Genomic DNA, 19,742 nt, shown 5'->3' with positions numbered 1-19,742 from the left:
GATGCTGGAGCAGGCAGGCCTATTGTTCAATTGAGCACAGCTCTCCTTATGCCCTTAAACTCACCTTCCAAAGTGCAGTAAGCTTCTTGCCTGGGGCAACTTTTGCCTTTTGTGATTAGGCAACAGGAGAATTTCAATCTAAAGGAATTTTTAAAGGAAATGTAAACACTGGCAGGGAATGCCCCCAGGCATCTCAGCTGAACTTCGCCCAGAGAGAGAAGAAGCCAGGTAGTATAAGGCAGATTCATGCTGCAGTGGTTTACTCAATCCAAGATAGTTTTATTTGAAACATGAGGAGGAACAAAATGAGGGGAGAATGAAAATGAACAATCTGGGCTGGGGGAAAGGGAGAACCTTCCCCTTGCTGCTGTTGTGGCTCAGACAAGGAAAGGGCATGTAAGCTGCCTTCAGTGCTATCTCCAAGGAGCTGAATTCCTTCAGAGGACTGTCCAACCTAAGAAAACAAGGGGACACCATTAAGAAGAGAGATGGGCCACCTGACCTCAGTTCCTTGCAGAGAACGAATCAGCAAGCTAACTAACTGGGAGCCCAGACAGAAGCAAATGTCCCCCCTCTCCAGCTGGGCTTGGAAAGATCTGATGCTATTGCACAGAGCTGACTGCAATTTCACCATCCTCTTCGCTTGCATGTTACCCAAAGAATGCAGATCATGGGGCACCGGTGGACTTCTGTATCTGCTCTTTCAGGATCAGAATGCTCTGCCTTTGCTCTGGGGGCAACATAGCTATCTGGTCTGCTGTCAGTTGGAGGACCTGCATGATGAGCGCAGCCTAGGAAGAGATGGAAGAAAACGGTACAGATGCATCCAGGTTTCAATGGATTTTTAAAAAGTCTGAAAAACAAATGGTCTTCTGTACAGAACATCCAGTCCTCTAGAATGTTCCCTTTCCTTGGATGTTTCAGAAGTTTTCTCCTTTGAACACTTCTGGCTTCTTATTTCTTCTGCCTGCTCATCCATATATGGGATGCATTGCTGTAGACCAATTCAGCCCAAAGTAAAAGGTGGAGAGTGTTAACCACAGTCATGGTTAACTGAGATGTTCTCACTGAAATCAGTAGGGAAAATCCCAGTCCATTTATTTGCGATTGCATTTAAGAACTCCTACCCTACCTAGTTTCACACTGAGGGTGACTAACAATCAGCACAAAAAAGTGACCATAGAAATCAAGCAACAATAAAAATGATGCGCTAGAACAATAGCAAACCACCAAGACCAGCATATTACATGCTAAAGCAGAACAGAGGACGCTTAAAGCAGATTTTCCTGGAAGGATCTGTCAGGGATGCTCTCCCACACCACACCACAGGTCAACCTGAACCAGAAGTTCGAGCCCCAGACTCCGGTCCTGACTGCTCCCAGCCTTCTCCAGTCTGGTGGGGGTCACCAGGCTGGGGAAGGTCGCTGTAGCCAAAGGAATGCCAAGAACACCCTCCATAACAAGGCCTTTCTTACCTTTTCATGATCCTGGGGTGTTACTTGGTTTTGGCCAGGGCTAAAACCCCCAGGCTGGGCAGCTGCTTGTACACTTGCTCCAGGAATGCCTCCAGCCTGCATTGCTGTTCCAGGCATGTTTGGAACCTGTGGATGTTAAAGGAGACCTAGTCAACTTTATTGTCCCCCTCCCATCAAGTAGATGCAACTGCCTACATGCCCACGGCGTCTGCAAATAGCTCCAGAAGCGACTGCTGCGTTAGCCCTGCACTCTCAAGGCAGTCATGTGGGTTCTTTGGCCCTGGAGGGCACGCTAGGTGGTGCCATGGGCCCGTGCATGCAGGCGCTCTTCCATACACGTGAAACACAAGCCTGAGCTTTCTTTTGGCAGCACTACCAAGGGGAAGCCAGCAATTGCAAGGGAACCATTTATACAGAATTGATGAGAGAATTTTGCCAGTTATCCCAGGAGCAGCAGCAATCTGCTAAATCCAGCCAATTTAATTTCTGATCTCAGTGTTGAATGAAATTAGTCATTCCGTCCCGCCTGACTCTCTGATCAGTGTTTTTCCCAGCTCCTTACTTGAACAGGATAACTAGGGTTTTAGTGCTATTCCCACTGCTGTTGTTATTGTTGTGTTGCACTTATACCTTGCCTTTTTTTCCTCTTGGGGCTTACATAGCTCCATTCTATCTTCGTAACAGCCACTGGTGAAGCAGGTTAGGTTGAGAGTGGGTCACTGGCCGAAAGTCACCCAAGTGAGCTTCCAGGCTGAGAAGGGACAAGAACCCCGATCTCCCCAGTCCCCATTCCAACGCCAACCACCACACCACACAGGCTAATGCCTGGCAAAAGCTGGGTAGAATACCAGGAAGCCAAGATAAAAGAAGACACAAGGCTGGCCCACAGGCAAGGATATGAAGTTTCTACGGTCACCACCCCACCTGAAAGAATGGTGTCTCCTCCAGCTGAGCTTCGATCTCGGTACCATGAGGGACAGGGACCTGAGGCACACTTGCCATTCTCTAGCAGAGGCCGCACCAGGCGTGCCAATCTCTCACAGGAACCAGTGAGAATCATCCCACCAGTGCTCTTGGCAGGACCAGCAGGGCTCTGCAAACGCTGCTCAAGGGTCTGCGCTAGAGGCCCTTGGGGGAAATGCAATCCTGAGGAGGAGGTTCACTCACCTGCCGAGGCCCCTGAGGGCCAGCTGCTCCCATGCTAAGAGGCCCAGGGCCTTGCATTCCTCCACTCATGGGACCTCTGGGGCTGGGGCCGGGCCCCCTTGGTTCCAGGACTCTGGATTCCAGGCCCCGGGGCTCCATGCCTCGTGTGTCCATGCCCCTTGGCGGTTCCATCCCTCGGGGCTCCATTCCCCGAGGGGGCTCCATCCCTCGGGGCTCCATGCCTCGAGGGGGCTCCATCCCCCTGGGCTCCATGCCCCGAGGGGGCTCCATGCCCCGAGGTTCCATGCCACGAGGTTCCATCACTCTGGGCTCCATGCCTCGTGGCTCCATGCCCCGTGGCTCCATGCCCCTGGCATCCATCACTCTGGGTTCCATGCCTCTGGGTTCCATGCCTCTGGGTTCCATGCCCCTTGGATCTCTCCCACCTGTGTTGGAAACAAACACAACTTGCAGTCCATTCTATAGTTAGAGAAACACAACTGGAAGTTACCTCACTGAGATCATACAAAGAACTCAGGATTACTACCCAGTCCTTCCAGATCGAAGACTGGCTCTCTGTCGCATGATTCTCATTTCCTTAATTCTGAGCACATTCAATTTGTTTGCTTTCACTTAAACCTGATAGCTGGGTTTTTGCAGGACACGCAGAATCTGTAACAAAGACTGGCGTGAAGGTAAGAGGAGGAATCAGGAAGGTGGCGGGAAATGTTGCCACTTGTTTTGTACCTATACTTGGGAGTAAACTATTAACAATAGTAATGAATTGTTATTCTCCAATGTCATGAAGTTCAGAAGTGCAGAATTCCAGGCCTAGATAGGCACCGTTTGAAGTGGAACCCCTGTATAATCTGGCATATATCTACCCCACCAAGACTTGTAATAGACAGAGATGGTAGCAGAGACAGCAATTACAATAATGGCTTTGTTTGTAAGCCGTCCAGGGATGCATAGTGATTGGACAGGCTAGAAATCTCCCAAATAAATAAATAAATAAATACATACATACATACATAATAGGAATAACAATTCCCTTTGTCAGTGGGTACGTTTACATCTTTTAAAATGGCTTGACATGCATTATGTCTAGATAGGCTATACAGACTGGTTAACTTTACTGTATTTTGAGTTCAGGCAGTTACAGAGAGTTCAAATATGCTTATCTCTCTCTCTCTCTCTCTCTCTCTCTCTCTCTCTCTTTTTTAAAGATTTTAGGCTTGATTTTCCGGGCTCTATGGTTCCTTAATAGGGAGACTTTTTAAAAGTTTTTTACTTTCACTGTACCTATTTCAGAGGGCTGTATAAACAGAGAGGAGAGAGGCCATTCTATCAGGCTACTTCATTTTTAACTCTTCCCTTCCATTTTTTCTCATGTATTGTGTCTTTTAAGTTTCTAAGTCTATGAACAAAGAATGTCTCATTTTATAAATCACACATAAGCTGCTTTGGGAGTCCTTTGGGCTGAGGAATGGGATAAAAATACATCACATACTTACCTACTTCCTTTTACTTTTGGAGAGGGGTACAATTTTGTTTTAAACATTTCTATTTTTGTACATACATACAAACAATATATACATACTGTATACATAAAACAATATATCATTTTGTATATTTCTTTTGTAAAATGTTTGCCTCTTATATCATACTATCTTATGTGTATGAAGAAAAGATATTTCAACACTGTCATTAATCTTAACTCCTTATTTGTATTTTTTAAAAGATGAACAATTCCCTGAAGGATCGCTTCCCCTGCTGTGGTTTACGCTTTCTGCACTACTGTGTTTAGTTTTGCTTGGCTGATACCTGCGCTTACCTCGGCCATCCATCAAGGGTCCCCGAGGCTCTCCCATCAAGGGTCTGGGCTCTCCCATTGGCCCGCCTCTCATTTCGTGGGGGGGTATCCCACGGCTGTCATGGCCAGGGATATGGTGCATGGGAGGTCCCTGGTGCGGTGGCCCCTGGTGGGGTGGTCCAAGGTAGCCTCTGCAGATGGGGGAAGAGAGAAGAGAGAAAGTTGTCGGACCCCAGGATGAAACCCACATCCAGTCATCCCAGCCAGCCAATCTAGTTTACTGAATGTGACACACTGAGGGCCAGTGTGGTGAAGTGATTAAAGCACTGGACTGGGGCTGGGGAGATCCACGTTCTAGTCCTCAGTCAGCCATGAAGTTCACTGTGTGATGCTGGGCCAAATGCTGACTCTCAGCCTAGGCCACCTCACAGGGTTGTACTGAGGATTAAATGAGAGGAGGAAGGGAATGGTTCCGTAAGCCATCTAGGGATCCTTGCAGGAGAAAGGTGGGGTATAAATTTAATACATAAGCAAATAAAAATCTGTGTCTGGACTTACCATTCCAAGCAACTGGAGGAAACTCGTATTACACAACATACTTCCATGCAAAAACTAAACCGACATCCTGCACTTTGGGTGGAAGAGCGCTCCGGCAGCCAGGCACCCAACAAGCTACTTTATGCTTCATTTGTGGGAAAGGATTCAACTGCGGGAATGGCTCTGCTTCCGCTCTTGGTGACGCCATCTAGACACCTCTGCTAAGAAGCACTGCAGCTAGAAATGGGATCCCTCTGCTCTGTGTTGGGCTGCCCCAGACCGCAAGCCACCAGCGCTGCAGTTTGGAGCCCCTCCCAGGACAATTAATTATTTCCAGGCTTTGAACTGGGCCTGCCAGCCCCTGAAAATGATTGACCTGCAAATATGTCCATTAGTCTGCTAGGAATTCTGGCAGAAGGATGTCTGACATCTGTGCTCTGCTCACCTTGCAGCCGTCAGCTGCTGGGTGTGGAAAAGTGGGACTGCCTGCTCCGGCAGCCCACTTGGCTACAGGGGAGGGATGGGGTGCTCCACCCTCCTCTGCCAGCCTGGTCAATCACCTGCATGGCACTGCTGACTACCGGGAGAGAGCTTAAATACAAAGCTGAAACCTTCCGGTTCGGGGTAGGCCTCTGCTTCCAGGCTTCCCTGTTTGGAGTACGTTTTAGCTGGATCAACAACTCAGTTCCTTGCTCTGACTCTTTGGCACCACTCCTGATGGGCCAAGCATGGCAGCTGAAGAGCATGTCAGCCCTCACTTGAGTGACAAGTGGCACAGTCTGGAGACACAGCTGCACTGAGCAAGAAAGAGGCCACACTAAGATTGGACCACACTAAGATGACGCTGCCACCTCACTCCTGCAACAAAGAGGGGAAGAGGGAGGAGGAGGAAGACACACCTTGCCCCCCACGTGTATTTTCAGACTCACTGCAAGGACTCTGGCTCTGCCAGGTGGAACCTGCAGCTGCACAGACTCTGCTCCATTCTGCTTACCTGGGCTCCACTTCTCCGGTGACTGAGAGTAAAGTCCCTCCACGGGGGTCATTGGGGGCATCTCCCAGAAGGCCTCGAGGGGGTGGCCCGCTAGCTGGCATTGGCCCACGCTGCATGGGAGCCCGTGGGTCTGGCATGGGCACTGTCAGGAAGGCAAAAACAAGGCCATAAGAGCTTCAGGAAGAAATGTCAGGAAAACCAACAGGTTATCACCACTGAGGTGGAAGTACGTTCCTTTTGCACCCGCTTTACTGGGCAACAGCAGGCATTAGGATGAAGCCACAGAGTGGCTAGACCGAAAATGCTGGCTCCAGTGCTCTCTTCCCCCACGAGGCCACGGTCCGTCTGCTCAGGGAGAGACAGAATCAAGTAAAGCAGAACACACACACAAAAGGCAGGAGCTGGGGATGCTTCTTGCAAGATGTGCTGCACTTTAATACAGAATAAGAGACAACATGGCTACCACATCACCTTGGAGGGGATGACAAGTCCCTTTAAAATTCATGCAAACAGCAACTGACAAGGACCAAGGTTCTACCTGCGTGTGTTTGAAAGAGAAAGTTATGATGTGTATGTATGCACACCCGTCTTAGTGGCATACGTTTTAAGTTATTGATTTAAATGCATGCTGCTCTTCCAGAGAGATTCTCAAGTGTTGATTCTGTGCAGCAGGTCCCACAGAAATTCTCCTCAGAACGTCCCTAGAACATTTTGTATTGCATGAGTCCCTAAGCAACAACGAATGGATGCTGCGTGCAAATGCAGGGAGGCAAATGCGGCATTTCACAGTTACCGCTGAGCACTTGTAAGTGCAGCAGGCCAAGTTCTTTGGGCTGCTGAATTTATTCATGTGCTGTCCTCAATATTTATGTATTTATTACTTCTGGTTTATTACTGAAATTTAAAGAATGTATGGGAAGTACAAAGCTGCCTTATGTGCCAAGTTGTGAGAGAAAGGTAGCAGTACAAATAAAATAAATCAATTCTCATTCTTATTTTTTTCAAGTATTTAAAAAAATCTATATATAACATTTACATCTCATTAAGTTTGCCTTAACTTGTCATCAAATATTTCAGTCCAAATATTGGGGGGGGGGGTGTTCAGGGATGAAAAAATCACATTTAACCCTACCCCTTCCCCCTCTAAATTTGATCATTCTCATTTTCGTCTTACCGGCATTCCTAACCATTGGCCACACAGGCATGGGCTTCTGAGATACCTACAGCATCTATTACATTAGGACGCTGTGTTTTATTCTATTTTGTCTTATTGTTCAACTGTTCCGAGACTATGGGGTAAGGGACAGTCTAGAAAAGTTTTAAATAAATAATGTAATAAAGAAATACATAAATAAATAAATATTTACTTTCTGGATATCTACTTTCTGCTTATCCCTATTTTAGGGCTTCAGAAAATGTTCTTATGCAAACTAAAATGGTACAGATTAAAAAATTTCCAGAACGGCCCACATCATTAAGTCTGGTGTCCTATTAATCACATGGCACCAACAATGTACATAGTAAAGAAATAAATGAAAACTGACTGAAACCGAAAGAAAAGAAATGAAACAAGGAAAAGAAAAGATGACAAGGCATAGGTTCCTGCCTCAAGGAGTTCACAATTCAAATGTTAACATTAAAGTGGGGAGAGAACAACAGGACGTGGGAAGGCATGGAGTAAGGCTTAAGAGGAAGTCAGGATACACAAGTACAGCTTCATACACTTCGGATTAGCTTCAAAAGCTTTTGGCTCCATAATGGTAGCCAGACACAAAAATGTCTCGAGAGATGAGGCCCTGATCTTGGCTAAGAGCTTGGCTAGCAGGAGGCAGCCAAAAGCTAGCAAATGATCTTGTTCATCTACCATGAAGCACCTCCTCTCGGGACAGCTGGCCACAGACAATTCCTGCACGCAGAAAAGCGTTCCTTCTTCGCTTCCCTTCCAGTTCCTGCCCACACATTTTGTCTTCCACTTCATCTGCCAAGCTACGGAGCCTTGCATTCCTAAGCAGCAGTGGGAGACAGGGTACCGTATCTCACACTTCCCACACTGAGCAGCAAGGGCAAGGCATAGGTCCAACAGCAGCAATAGGTACCTTGAACTCGCTCAATAGAGGCAGGCCTGGCAGGTCCCACGGGAGAGAGCTGCAGGTTCCCTGACCGAGCAGCAGGAAGAGAGGGAGAAAGACCAGTCACATCAGGAGATGCACTTCACACACTCACGCACACCTGGCTAGAGCATCCCTTCCTTCCGCTCATCTCTGCAGAAGCTTCCCCAGCTCAACAAGGAACAGGAGTTAGCTTTCCTTCAGAATATGATTCCATCAACTTCAACCTAGAATTTCATTAGGAGTTTATCTTGACCTCCGACACAAAAACCAGTGGATCCACCCGAGGGCCAATTTCCACTTCAGAAAAGTTATTGGGAGGCCATGTTCTAAAGCGGCGGGGTCAAAGTCACAGAGGTGGAGCCAAAATACCAGCATCTTTTAGCTGAAGGCACAATTTAAAGAGCTGCTTTTCGCCGTGTAAAGCCCCAAATGGCATGGAACGATGACATCTGAAGGACAGCCTCCTCCCATTTGAACCAACCTAAGTATTAAGATTGTCTATGGAGGTCTGAAGGACTCTTTCTCTTTGGAAGATGGGGAGCTTCCAAGGGTGGGATCCTCTCTGTGGTGGCATCTGGACTGTAGGGACACATCTGGAGGGTGACACTTGGCGAAGGCTGCAGTAGCCACTGCATAGCACCAGTTTCCTATTTAAGCCATTTTAAAGAAGGGGTGAGCAAACTTCAACCCTGCAGGCTCTAATTTGCTGCTTTGCCTTTACTAGAATCCTAAGATCTTCAAAAGCAAAAAGTGGTGCAGGTAACTTACACACAGAATTAAAACTGGGATGGGCAAGTTATGGCACTCCAGAGGTTTTGGCCTATAACACCTGTCACCCCTATGCTGGCCAGGGTTCTTGGGAGCAGTAGGCCAAAACCTCTGGAGGACCACAACTTGCCCACCCCTGCAATCGACCAATTCTGATCCCAGGAAGATGTTTATAGTACAGGGTACCAGAAGGGGGTGATTTTGTGGCTGTTGATGTTGAACTACTGGAAGTCAGAAACCAGTGCTGGTCTGTGGCAAATTGCCCAGAGACCTACCAGTATGATCTTGTCTCTACCCCTGCTTTAAGGACACAGTCCATAGAAGACTCTCCTCCCCTCCCCAAACACAACACAATAACAACACAACAACTGCAATGAAAACAGACCAGGGCCCCACACCTAATGTGCCTGGAGACATTTGGGGTATGACAACAGAGATGTGAATGACCCAGATGCAAACCCCCGCTCAGCAATGAAACTCACTAAGGCTGCATTTCTTAGCTTAGTTGCTGAAGACCAAGCCACGCCAAACTCAGTGGGGCTTCCTATGGGGTAAGCATGCACAGGATTAGGCTGCAAGTTCCTCTTTCTCAGTAAGCTATTATTGAGAATAAATAAAGGCTAACAGCAACTCTGCAAATCGCCCTCGGAGAACGGGCAGGGGAGAAAGCTAAATAAATACATCAAGACATCTGTGTTTGCATATGATGGCCATCAGCATCATGTCCTGCTTCCCAGGTATCTGTTCTCAGGGCCTAAGGGGGGAAATGGGACTTTGGCTTAATCTGGCAAGCAAATTTTGAAGGGTTTTGCTCCTGGGCAGAACTAGAGATGCATTTCAGTGCAACTGGGTGGAAAAACATGCAGCAACATCTCCAGACACACACCTCCTTGGCCTCCATCACTAGAACAAAGCAAGCCCCAGTTACCTTGCGCGAAATTAAAATGAAAGCGCGTTTCAAGGGGTGGTGACACCCTCTGCTGGCTAAACTAAAGAAAGCAGGCGGAACGCAGCTCAAGTGCTACCCAACCAGACCGTGGAGCCCAACCAAGGGGTGGTTTGTTCCTGTTTTCTGCAGTGCATGCAAAGTACCTGATGGAGCATTACTGGGGAAAGCCGCACTCTCATTGTCCACTAAGCGCAAAGAGAAACGGAGGGACAGAGTTACAGGGAGCCTGGGAGAGCGTCAGACGCCATTAGCTAGTTGTGTGGTGGGAGGCTTTATTTTCTCAGGGGATCCCCCAGTCAGGACACCCTCACCACCACAAGTGTCAGCGCCCCAGCACGGGAAGTCTCCTAGGTACCTGCTGCGTCACCAGAAATTACTGAGCATTCCATTTACCTTGCCCACGTTCCAAGAGCATTGGGCCACCACCTGGCATGCCACCTGTGGAGGAAAAAGGCCATGGTGATGTTTTTCTCGAGCACGGGAAACAACAGGGGACCCAGGAGCCTTGCACAGCCTCAAGCCAATGTCTACGGCTGACACGTTTGGGGCACATGCTCAAAGAACCATACGGATCCACGCTGGCAAACTCACCTCCTGGAGCCAGGGGGCCGGGGCCAGGGCCGGGCACGGAGGTAGGCATCTGGCCTGGCGCTGGCACGCCTCCTTGCATGGGTGGCTGCATCAGGGGAGGGGCTCCATTCACATGCATGCCCCCCTGCTCAGAGAAAGGAAGCAAGCCGTCAGGGTGGGAAAGACCGGACGCCACTCTGCACCAAAACCTTAATGCAGCCCCTGCACAAGACGGTGTCAGGGAGAGGCATGGTAGAACACCTGCCAAGTGCCTGTAACCCAGAGGGGGCCCACTGAGAAGACCCCTTGGGGTTGCTCTTCCTCTTCACCATCATGATCTGCTTGTTCTCCTCTCTCTCATTCTGGCCCAGGCAGTGGAGGCGCAGAGGAGGACCCTCTGCCCGTTTGCTCTCTCCCTGTCAAGCCAGCAGCAGCAGAGATGAAAAAGAGGACAAAGAGCAATTGCAGCTGGCAACAGTGGTGGTGAGAAGGCTGATTCATTTCCATGCCCCAAGTAACCGCGTGTACCTCTCTGCTTCGAGAGATCCATATGCAGAAAGATTCCCCAAATTCCCAAGAACCGCCCGTGACAAGTAACATGCTATTTATCAGTGATCTGTTCGAATTTTTTTCCTAGGAGTTCTTTTTCTTGAAATGCGGTTCATTAGCAACCATGAGCAGGGCCAGCTGCAAATACAGTATTATGCAAACCTGTCGGTATCGTGCGGCTAACATTTATTAGGGTGCAATCCAACTGAGATACCCATGAGCCTCCAAGCTTGATGCAGGCATCCTATGCAGGGCGGCAGAAGTGGCAGAGCCACCTGCGTCTCCCCGCTCCTTCCACCCTGCAAGTCAGCAAGATGGCCGGCTTTTTGCAGTGCTTCAGCTGGGGAAGGAAGTTGGAGCAGCACCAAGATACAGCATATGCTGGCTCTCTTCTCTCTCCCCGAATGCCCCCTTTACTCCTTCTCCAAGGCTGCTGTCATAACCGTAGAGAAGCAGCCGCTGTGGTACTTTCTACATGGATCCCTGGCTCTGAGTTGGAACTGGGAGTCCAACAAATCTTATCACTCTCTCAAAACTGTACATGGGCTACAGAATTGCTATTCCCATCTCTCAATGGTTTTCAGTACAACTGATTCTTTCCTAATTTTAAAACAATAGAAGGGAAACACATGTGCAGGCTTTACGATTTTACAAATATTCCAGGATTAAAAATCTATATGGTATAAAGTTTAAATCATGTTGTTAGCTTTAATTTTTTTCCTTTAATCTTTCAAATACTTTTGGTGTACTGGGACAAAATGTTAACATGGTTATTTGTTTTTAGCTTTGTCATTTACTAGCTATAAATGAAATGAATATGCTAAAATAAATCACTAGGGCATCAGAAATTTTTTTTAATGCAAACAGAACACTTTCCAATGCAAACTGCTCCATGTAAATTAGGGTAATTTGCATAAGCTAATTTCCATCAGCGCACATTTAGCCTGCATTGGAAACTTTTCTCATGCCCCAGAGAATTATATAATTTAGCATGTTTCAGATAATTCTCTGGAACATGCCTTCCCATGCTTAAATGGGAATGCTTTCACATTTAAAGTTTCTGGAGAGTCCACATCACTTCTGTATGCTCAAGAACATTCTGTGCTGGGAAAACAGAACACAGACTCCAGTGTCCCTATGTACACCAGAGGGACATGAGGCCACCCTTCCTCCCAAATGCCCATAAACTCTTGAGTGTTCTATTAACTTTTTCCTGATATGCTAATATACTCAACAACTTTACCATGTTTCTATCTGTGGTAGAAAAGTAATGTAACAATACCTTTGAGCTTTTTAGTTTATAATATCATATCTAATTCATCTAACCCAATAAACGTACACATTAAAGTATAAGTAAGTAAGAATATCCCTTCAATATTCACAAATCGTAATATCTATGACAACCAGCAGATCCTTTCAGGCAAGAGAGAGAGAGAGGGAGGGAGGGAGGGAGGGAGGGAGGGAGGGAGAGAGAGAGAGAGAGAGAGAGAGAGAGAGAGAGAGAGAGAGAGAGAGAGGGAGAGAGTAGGAACACGCAACAAGTGGAACAATTCAGCCCTAGACAACAGCCTCTTACAATTGGTTGTGGCTGAGAAGAGGGGACATTTGGCTGGTTCATCTGTGCATTCGGACCAGGGACAGGTCCCGCTCCTGGCCCAGCACCTGGTCCAGGCCCCGGACCTGCTTGTGGGTTGCCTGGAATCAGAGACGGGACAGTGGTCTGCCGATGCAGAATTTTCTAGGGGTAGGAAAGACAGAAGGTGAGTGCGCCAAGACCATAACTGTACCAAGCAGAGGGCGCTGTCCCCCCATCCAACCACACCCCGAGGCAGGAGAGGGGGCAAGCGCACCAAAGCGATCTCCGGGTCCACGATCCGCATCACCACCTGGGCCTGCAGCAGGGCGTAGGCGAGCTGAGGGTTCTGCAGCAGCATGCTTCGTGCCTCTTGGGGGCTGTTCTGGACACACAGCTGGAGGGCGAGAGGTGCGGACAGCTAAATGGTCATCCGCCAGCTTTTAGAACAGGGGTGGGCAGCATTATCCCCCTGCCAGTCTTGTCTGCAGCTTCCACCACCAAATTTACCACTAACATTTGGGGGCGGGGGGATAGTGAAAAGACTGTACACTGACTCTGCAGCATGCCCAGCCACTACGGAACGGGGGGGGGGGGGGGTAGAAGGGACTCCTCCTGCCCCTTCTGTCCAGTAAGCTACTAGAATCTAACTCTCCTCATGACTAGCTCATTGCAGCGGTTCCTTGCAGTCTCAGTGCAGGGCCTTCCCCAGCCTTCTCACAGATCGTTCAGCTGGAAGGATTAGGGACTGAGCCAAGAGCCTCAGATGCTTTCATATATTAGGCACACTGAACACAAACAATTACTATCCCACCCCCTTCTAGCAGTCTGTTAAGAGGCTAAGAAGCATAATTTCTCATGCCAGCTATAAAGAAAGAAAACCTCCTACCACCTCAGAAATAGAGGCCAGTATGAGTAGCCTCTTAGTAGGTGAGGAAAGAAAACAGCAGATTGGCATTTCACTCTCTTCTTCATGCACCGCTTTGCCTTCTGTGCTGGTCGTAAAGCAAAGGGATCCCCTTCCTCTGCAACTAGCACAGAAATCGGGTGGACTGGCAGAGGGTGGAAAGCGAGCTCTTTCCGTCTTCTACTAGCCCATGCACCGGCCTGCACGGAATTCCTGGTCAGCAGCGGCAAGCAAGCAAAGGATCAAAGACAAGGCTGGCCTGTCGTCCACCAACCTTCATCTGCTTCATTAATTCAAACATCTGCTCAGGAGGAAGGCTGGCCACAGCCCTGCTGATGGACTCGGGAGCGTCTTCAGGGTTCACAGGGTCTCCGTATGGTGATTCTATGATGGGCGCCCCAGTGCCCAGGCCTGACAGAGAAAGGAAGAACCTTAGAATCAGAGATTTTTGCCTCAGCACATACACCCTCATCAGCAACAGATTACAGCTGCTGCCTTCTGCTTGCCACCTGCTGCGAGGCATTCAGACTCAACTCTTTAGCTCTTCCTTGTTCTTTTCACTAGCTGCGTTGTCCACACGTAGTGCTCTCCCACTGAACTCGCGGCCGTTTAGATTCCTCATGGCGCTGAGTGCCGTTTCCTGATCTTGATACTCACAGAAGCCATAGCCTTTGGGCTTGCCGGTCTCTCTGTCATATACCAATCTGATTGGCAGAACACAGATAACCACAACTGTTACATACAGGGAGACAATGGAGGTGCAGAAAAAGCAGTTAGGCTAACTGCCTGTATTGCCCTAATTAAGAAGATGCTTTATACCACACCCACAAACATACATCAAACCCAGCGGTATGCACTCCAAGGGGGAAGAATCTCTTTCAGCCTGAAGCCCCAAATCCATATTAGAGGACCTCTCGGAGGCTATGTTCTAATGGATGGTGGGGCTAAAGGCAAAGCGGGCAGTGCCAAATCATGACATGGTGTAGCTTAAAGTGCTTATTGCCCATAACTGTATCTTAGGAGAGACATTTCAAACTTTTGGAATGGGGGAAAAACTGCAGACAAGCCAGAAAACCACCAAACAATAGGTGGTTGGGGAAAGCGGGGGGTGGGGGGGTTATCCATTTAACTCTTAGGGTCAGACTGGAAGCTCAAGTGAATTGGATTTGGCCTCCGTACTCTTGCTGTCCTCCCACAGGGGTTTTTCCCATCCTTGCTACCTGGTTTTTTTAACAAGGGATGCTGGAAATAGAAACTGGAAAGAAACACCTGCACACAAAGCAGGAGTTCCAGAATTCAGCTAAAATCCTCCCCAATTCTTCTGAATCTTTTCCAAAGCCTCATACTGTTCTCACCCACTATTTCAACCTTTTAGGAATAGGCTCCCCAATTCAGGAAATCTTAACAGGGACATTTCTCACCGGAAACTGACGACAGGGCCGACCTCTGAAAAAATGTCCTTTAACTGCTCTTCTGTAGCTTCATAAGGGATATTCCCCACTGCATGAAAGAGAGAGGTGTGGAGCATCAGCACCAGCAGGCACCGCTGGAATAAACAGCTTTTCAGACACAGGTGATGGCAGAATTATTCAATCAGGAGTTTTGAAATGGAGCTGGCTTCATTGTTGATTTTACACTTGTTACACAGTTGTTTTATTTTTTTTTTTAATACACACATTACCTTGTACTCAGCAGTTGAAACATGCTGGATAAATACTGCAGAAGATGGCAACAAAGAAAGGGATTTTAAGATGCTAAGGGGCAACAGAATGAGAATATGAACAAAACCCTTTAGCAAACAGAACTACTTCTTTCATGTCATGGTTTCCAGAGCCTGGGAAGGACTCTCTCTCATTTTTCCCCACAATGAAACCCCCACACTTCTTAGGTGGTATTCAAAAGTAGCCATACTTCAGCATAGAGATGGTCTACAATGCACTCCCTGACCCAAAGACTAAGACCAATGGAATAGCTTTGGACGAGACAACTCACAACAGGGACCTCCTATGCTTGCTTACTCGGGCAGAACTTTAGCCCTGTGTTGTGCTGGACTCGCTCCTGCATGCATGACTTCAGGCAAAGCTCTTGGTGCAGAGCCGGCTCCAGCCAGAAGGGGCATTTGAGGGGTCTGCTCCGCACTGATTTCCCACTGTTTTGATTCGAAGCACCATGTTATGGAAACAGCTAGCAAATAACTGTTTATCTACAAGGAGATCACCTCACAAGGAATCCTGGAAAGGGGAATGCATTCATAAGAGATCAAAAGGCTAAACAAACAATTTTCCTGCCCTAACTTTACCAGAACCCCAGGAATCGGCTGCAAAACCTGATACTGTGCTGAATATTCTCTACTCTGCATCTATTGCACAGGTTGCTGAGTGAGGGTAGATAGTGATACTGGGATTGGAACTGAGAGGGATTACCAGAACTGTGCTTATGAAACTCACACAGGGTCAAAAATCCCAAAATCCATACAGAGAGGTGTGTGCAAAGCCTCCCCCCCGCCCCGCCGAAAACACCCATAGCTTAAATAAGGCTGTATGCCATACACTTGAAGGAGGAACATTCCTCTCCAGTCAGTTGTTTCCTGGATTCATTTCTCTAATTCAACATTTCGCAACTTGCGGCCCGCCAGAGGTTTTAGCTGGCAAATACCATTGTCCCTCACCACTGGCTACATTGGCTAATGCTGCAAGGAGATGCAGGCCACGAAAATCCAGGCCACCAGTTGTTCATTCCTGCTTTACAGAAGCCACCAGCAGGAACCAAGATTTGTGCTCCTACTAATATGCATGAGTTACATCCCCAGGCACTTCTGTGAAGGTGTAGCACACCAGTCTTAAGTAGCAGCACATTTTTTGAGAAACAACACACTTAAAAGACCAAGAGAACAACACAAGCACATTTTATCTCCCTTGTCTCTGCATGGTGGTACCCTTGCTGGTCAAAACGGAAACAATGCCTTGTTTTCGAAGGAGGCGATTAAGATGATTTGGCAGGTAGGAAAGTGAGGGTTGTCAAGCTGAAGATGGTGCCCCTGAAATTGCATTTGTTTACAGCCAGTCTTCAGTAGAAGTTTACTTTGTCTTTGCAGCTGTTGTCAAACTCCCTTTCATTGCAATGGAAAGGTGGTCTGCAGACAGCTATTTTACAAGCACACCTCGAAGAAGTGATTATTTCTCTACTTATTACCCAGACTAGGGGCGTAAGCAAGCATCCACCAAGTTCACAGTCCTTGTGCTAGGTCGACATGATGGTTTGGTCACAGGATGCAATGCAATAAACCCTGCTGCAGTGAAGGGGGCTTGTTTTTCCACATGTGTGCCTGCAACAGAGCAGCCTTCCCCAGTGTGGTGCTTTCCAGACGTTTCGGACTACAACGGCAATCACTCCCAACCACTGGCCATGCTGACTGGGGCTGGCAGAGATGTAGTCCTCACATCCCATAAGCAACCAGTTGGGGAAGGCTGTGACAGGATTAGCAACCTTGAGGGCCCTTCTGGATCTGTACCCAAAGTTCATTTAGCCCATCTTGTCCCGCTTTTTGGAAGCCCAGTCAGGGCACCTGGGCAAAAACATCCTTGTCTAACCTACTTGCTGCTATCTTTTATGGTTCTTCCAGGCCCCAAATTGCCACCCAGACCACAAAAAGGTAGTAAAATGTGGACTGGTTCTGCAGGTAGTGAGGCAGTAACACAAAGTGGCTGCGGGAAACACTTGGGACGACTAACAGACCGTTAGTTGGTCCAGTTAATCTAAATTAAGGGTAGGCAACTTGGGGCACTCTGGATGTTCAGACAAGAACTCCTCTAATTCATCACCATCAGATACACTGGGTAGGGCTGTTGGAGTTGTAAGCCAAAGCACTTAGAGGGCCACAAGTTGCTCATTCCTAATTTAGATGAAAGAAGCAATTAACACTAAAATCAAGAGTGCAATTCTATACATGTTTAGAAAGAAAGAAAAAGGCTTACAACTCCCAGCATGCCCCAGCTAGTAAAGATGGTCTGGGCATGTTGGGAGTTGAAGGCCTTTGCTCTCTCTCTCTCTCAACATGCATGGTTGTGCCCTTAAGCTATTGTCACATTAGAAGCAGTGCAAACACAGTCAGCTTCAGAGTCCCTGCTTACAGAGGCAATGACAGAGCACAGAGTTTTGAAGCGTTTTATTTAGCACCCCCATTCTCCAGAGATGAGCAACAGACACAAGGCAATACCCAACTGTTGGACCACTGTGTGTTACTATATAAAATATCTGTGGCGAGAGATGTCTGATGATGCATTTGTTAAGACAGGAGATAAGAGGGATTTGAAAAACATGAATTGATACTAATCACTTAAGATCCTCAATTCCTTTGTTTTTTTCCATACAAGAGGTTTTAAAACTGACAATGAGGGAATCCTGGGATTAGCTGGAATTCCATTATAGATTCCTCAATAAAAATCATGGCCATGGAGGACAAGTGTCACTGAATGGCAAACTAGAACTCTCTTTATCCCCAGCCAACATGGGTATGTTGGGGATGGCTGTTTTAGCTAATGCATGCTTCAAACTTCCGAATTCATCTGCTGCTATCTCCTGTGGCTTGAAGAGGATACTGTATAACAATAAATGTTTACTAGGTTACCAAGGTCTGCTCTATCAGCGACTGTATTGTGAATAGTGACTGTGAATACCAAGTGTTACTATCTGTACTGTCTGCATTTCCTTTTCTCCTGACTTGACTGTTTACTTCTCCCCCATCCCCACCTCAAAGACAGAAAAGCCATGCTTAATCAGACCAAAGGCCTGTCTAGTCCACCATTCAGTTTACATAATGTCCAGCCAGCTGCCACTGGGTTAGGTACAGGTACTCAAGTAGGACACGAGTGCAACGGCACCCCTCCGACCCATGTTCCCCAGCAACTTGTGCATCAGGCTTACTGCTTCTGAAAGTGGAGTTATGGCTATCACAACTACTAGCCAATAACAGCTTTATTATGACATTGCTTTTATAGCCTTTCTTTTTCTTCATGCAAGGAACCCAAAGTGATTTACATGGTCCCCTCCTCCCCTTCATTTTATCACAACTCTGTGAAGTAAGTGGGGCTGAGTCAGTGATGGGTTCAAAATCACCCAGCGGACTTCATGACTAAGTGGGGGCCAAAAACTCAGACCTCCCAAGTTCCAGCCCAATATTCTCACCAGTCTTCTCCACAGGCTCATCTCATCTCCCTGTTTGAAAGTGATCGAGTTTAGCAACCATCGCTACATGGCAGCAAATAACAACTTCACTCTGAGCTGTGCAAAAAAATATTTCCTTTCCTTTTACTTGAATCACCGAAAGCTACAAAATCTCTTTCAGCTACAGCTAAGTGTAACGCTTCATGCACCTAGTGAAGTGTAACAGAGCCTCAAAACCTCACGCCACGATGCATTCAGTAAGTCTTCTGAGGTGCCACAAATCTCTTCGTTTTTTGAAGCTACAAAAAATGAATATGGCATCTTGTCTGGAAAGGATCGCTTTTGCTCACCCTTCTAATTCTGTACACAAGGCCTTTGAGACCGTTCTCGCAAGCGCTGGGCACGAGAGACAGAAGATAGTATACAAAGGGACACGGGTCCCCCACAGGCACCGCTCCGCCTGCCCTGCGGCAACCCCAAGCCCGCGCGCCGCGTCCCGCAGGGAGCGGCGGGACAAGAGCGGAGCGTTGAGCCTCCGCGCAGCCCGAGCAGGCGGCGGCGCGGGAGGGAGAAGCGCCGGGAGCCCTCGCCCCGCTCTTCCCGCTCCTCCTGCCGCGAGCCCTGGGCCGCGCGTGCACGCGAGGGGCCCTCTTCCCTCTCCGCCCTCACCGAACACGGAGCGCAAGGACCGGTCCACCGCGGGGTCCCGCACCGACAGCCCCGCCATCTTCCCGCTGCTTCTCCGGCTCCTTCGCAGCAGCCACTTCGGCGGCTCCTCGCGCCGCTACTTCCGGTCCTGCGCGTAAACGTTCCTGGGCTTCCTTTCTACTTCCGGTTCTACTTCTTTTCCCTCACGGTCAGAAACAAGACTCCCTCCCGTAGCACTTCACTTTTTTCGTTTTCTCGTCCTTTTTCTTTCTCCTTTCCTCTTCTCTTTGTCAGAGCCTGGAAGACGGAGTTGCTGTTACGCTATGAACTACTTCCCCCAGTTCCAAACCTCCCCGCTATTATAAAGCAACGCCCGAAGCAGCGATACATCAAAACTCGCAGCGACTTTTTCTGCGGCGAGGGCGATTTCCCTAATCGCTGCGATCTTACACTCTGCCCGGTGCATGCTGGGCGTCGCCTGTTCTTTTTTCTGTTTCAAGATGCATGGCATGGTGCCTGTTACGGGGGCTCCGAGAACA

General features: G+C 48.1%; 1 protein-coding gene across 3 annotated transcripts; it reads right to left on the bottom strand.

Moving 5' to 3' along the window:
- Positions 1–258: 258 nt before the first annotated feature.
- On the bottom strand, positions 259–19,731 carry CSTF2 (cleavage stimulation factor subunit 2). 3 transcript variants are annotated; one of them, XM_044427249.1, is made up of 16 exons: positions 19,654–19,731; positions 19,225–19,500; positions 14,814–14,892; positions 13,927–14,096; positions 13,667–13,803; positions 12,763–12,882; positions 12,489–12,650; positions 10,385–10,508; positions 10,187–10,231; positions 8,062–8,121; positions 5,966–6,107; positions 4,456–4,625; positions 2,643–3,067; positions 1,476–1,601; positions 655–791; positions 259–454 (listed from the first exon to the last, which is right to left on the bottom strand). In XM_044427249.1, exons 2-15 carry the CDS (start codon positions 19,280–19,282, stop codon positions 669–671), a joined length of 1,941 nt encoding a protein of 646 aa, XP_044283184.1. In that variant the 5' UTR covers positions 19,283–19,500; positions 19,654–19,731; the 3' UTR covers positions 259–454; positions 655–668. The 3 variants fall into 3 exon arrangements, with proteins under 3 accessions (XP_044283184.1, XP_044283187.1, XP_044283186.1); XM_044427252.1 differs by lacking the exon at positions 8,062–8,121 and having other exon boundaries at positions 19,654–19,730; XM_044427251.1 differs by lacking the exon at positions 19,654–19,731 and having other exon boundaries at positions 19,225–19,623.
- Between the last annotated feature and the right edge of the window lie 11 nt (positions 19,732–19,742).

Source organism: Varanus komodoensis, unplaced genomic scaffold, assembly GCF_004798865.1.
Source record: "Varanus komodoensis strain SLA01 unplaced genomic scaffold, ASM479886v1 scaffold18_3, whole genome shotgun sequence".
Classification (NCBI taxonomy): domain Eukaryota; kingdom Metazoa; phylum Chordata; class Lepidosauria; order Squamata; family Varanidae; genus Varanus; species Varanus komodoensis.
Note: the sequence above shows the minus strand (reverse complement) of the source record. Positions and strands in the feature narration are given on the sequence as shown.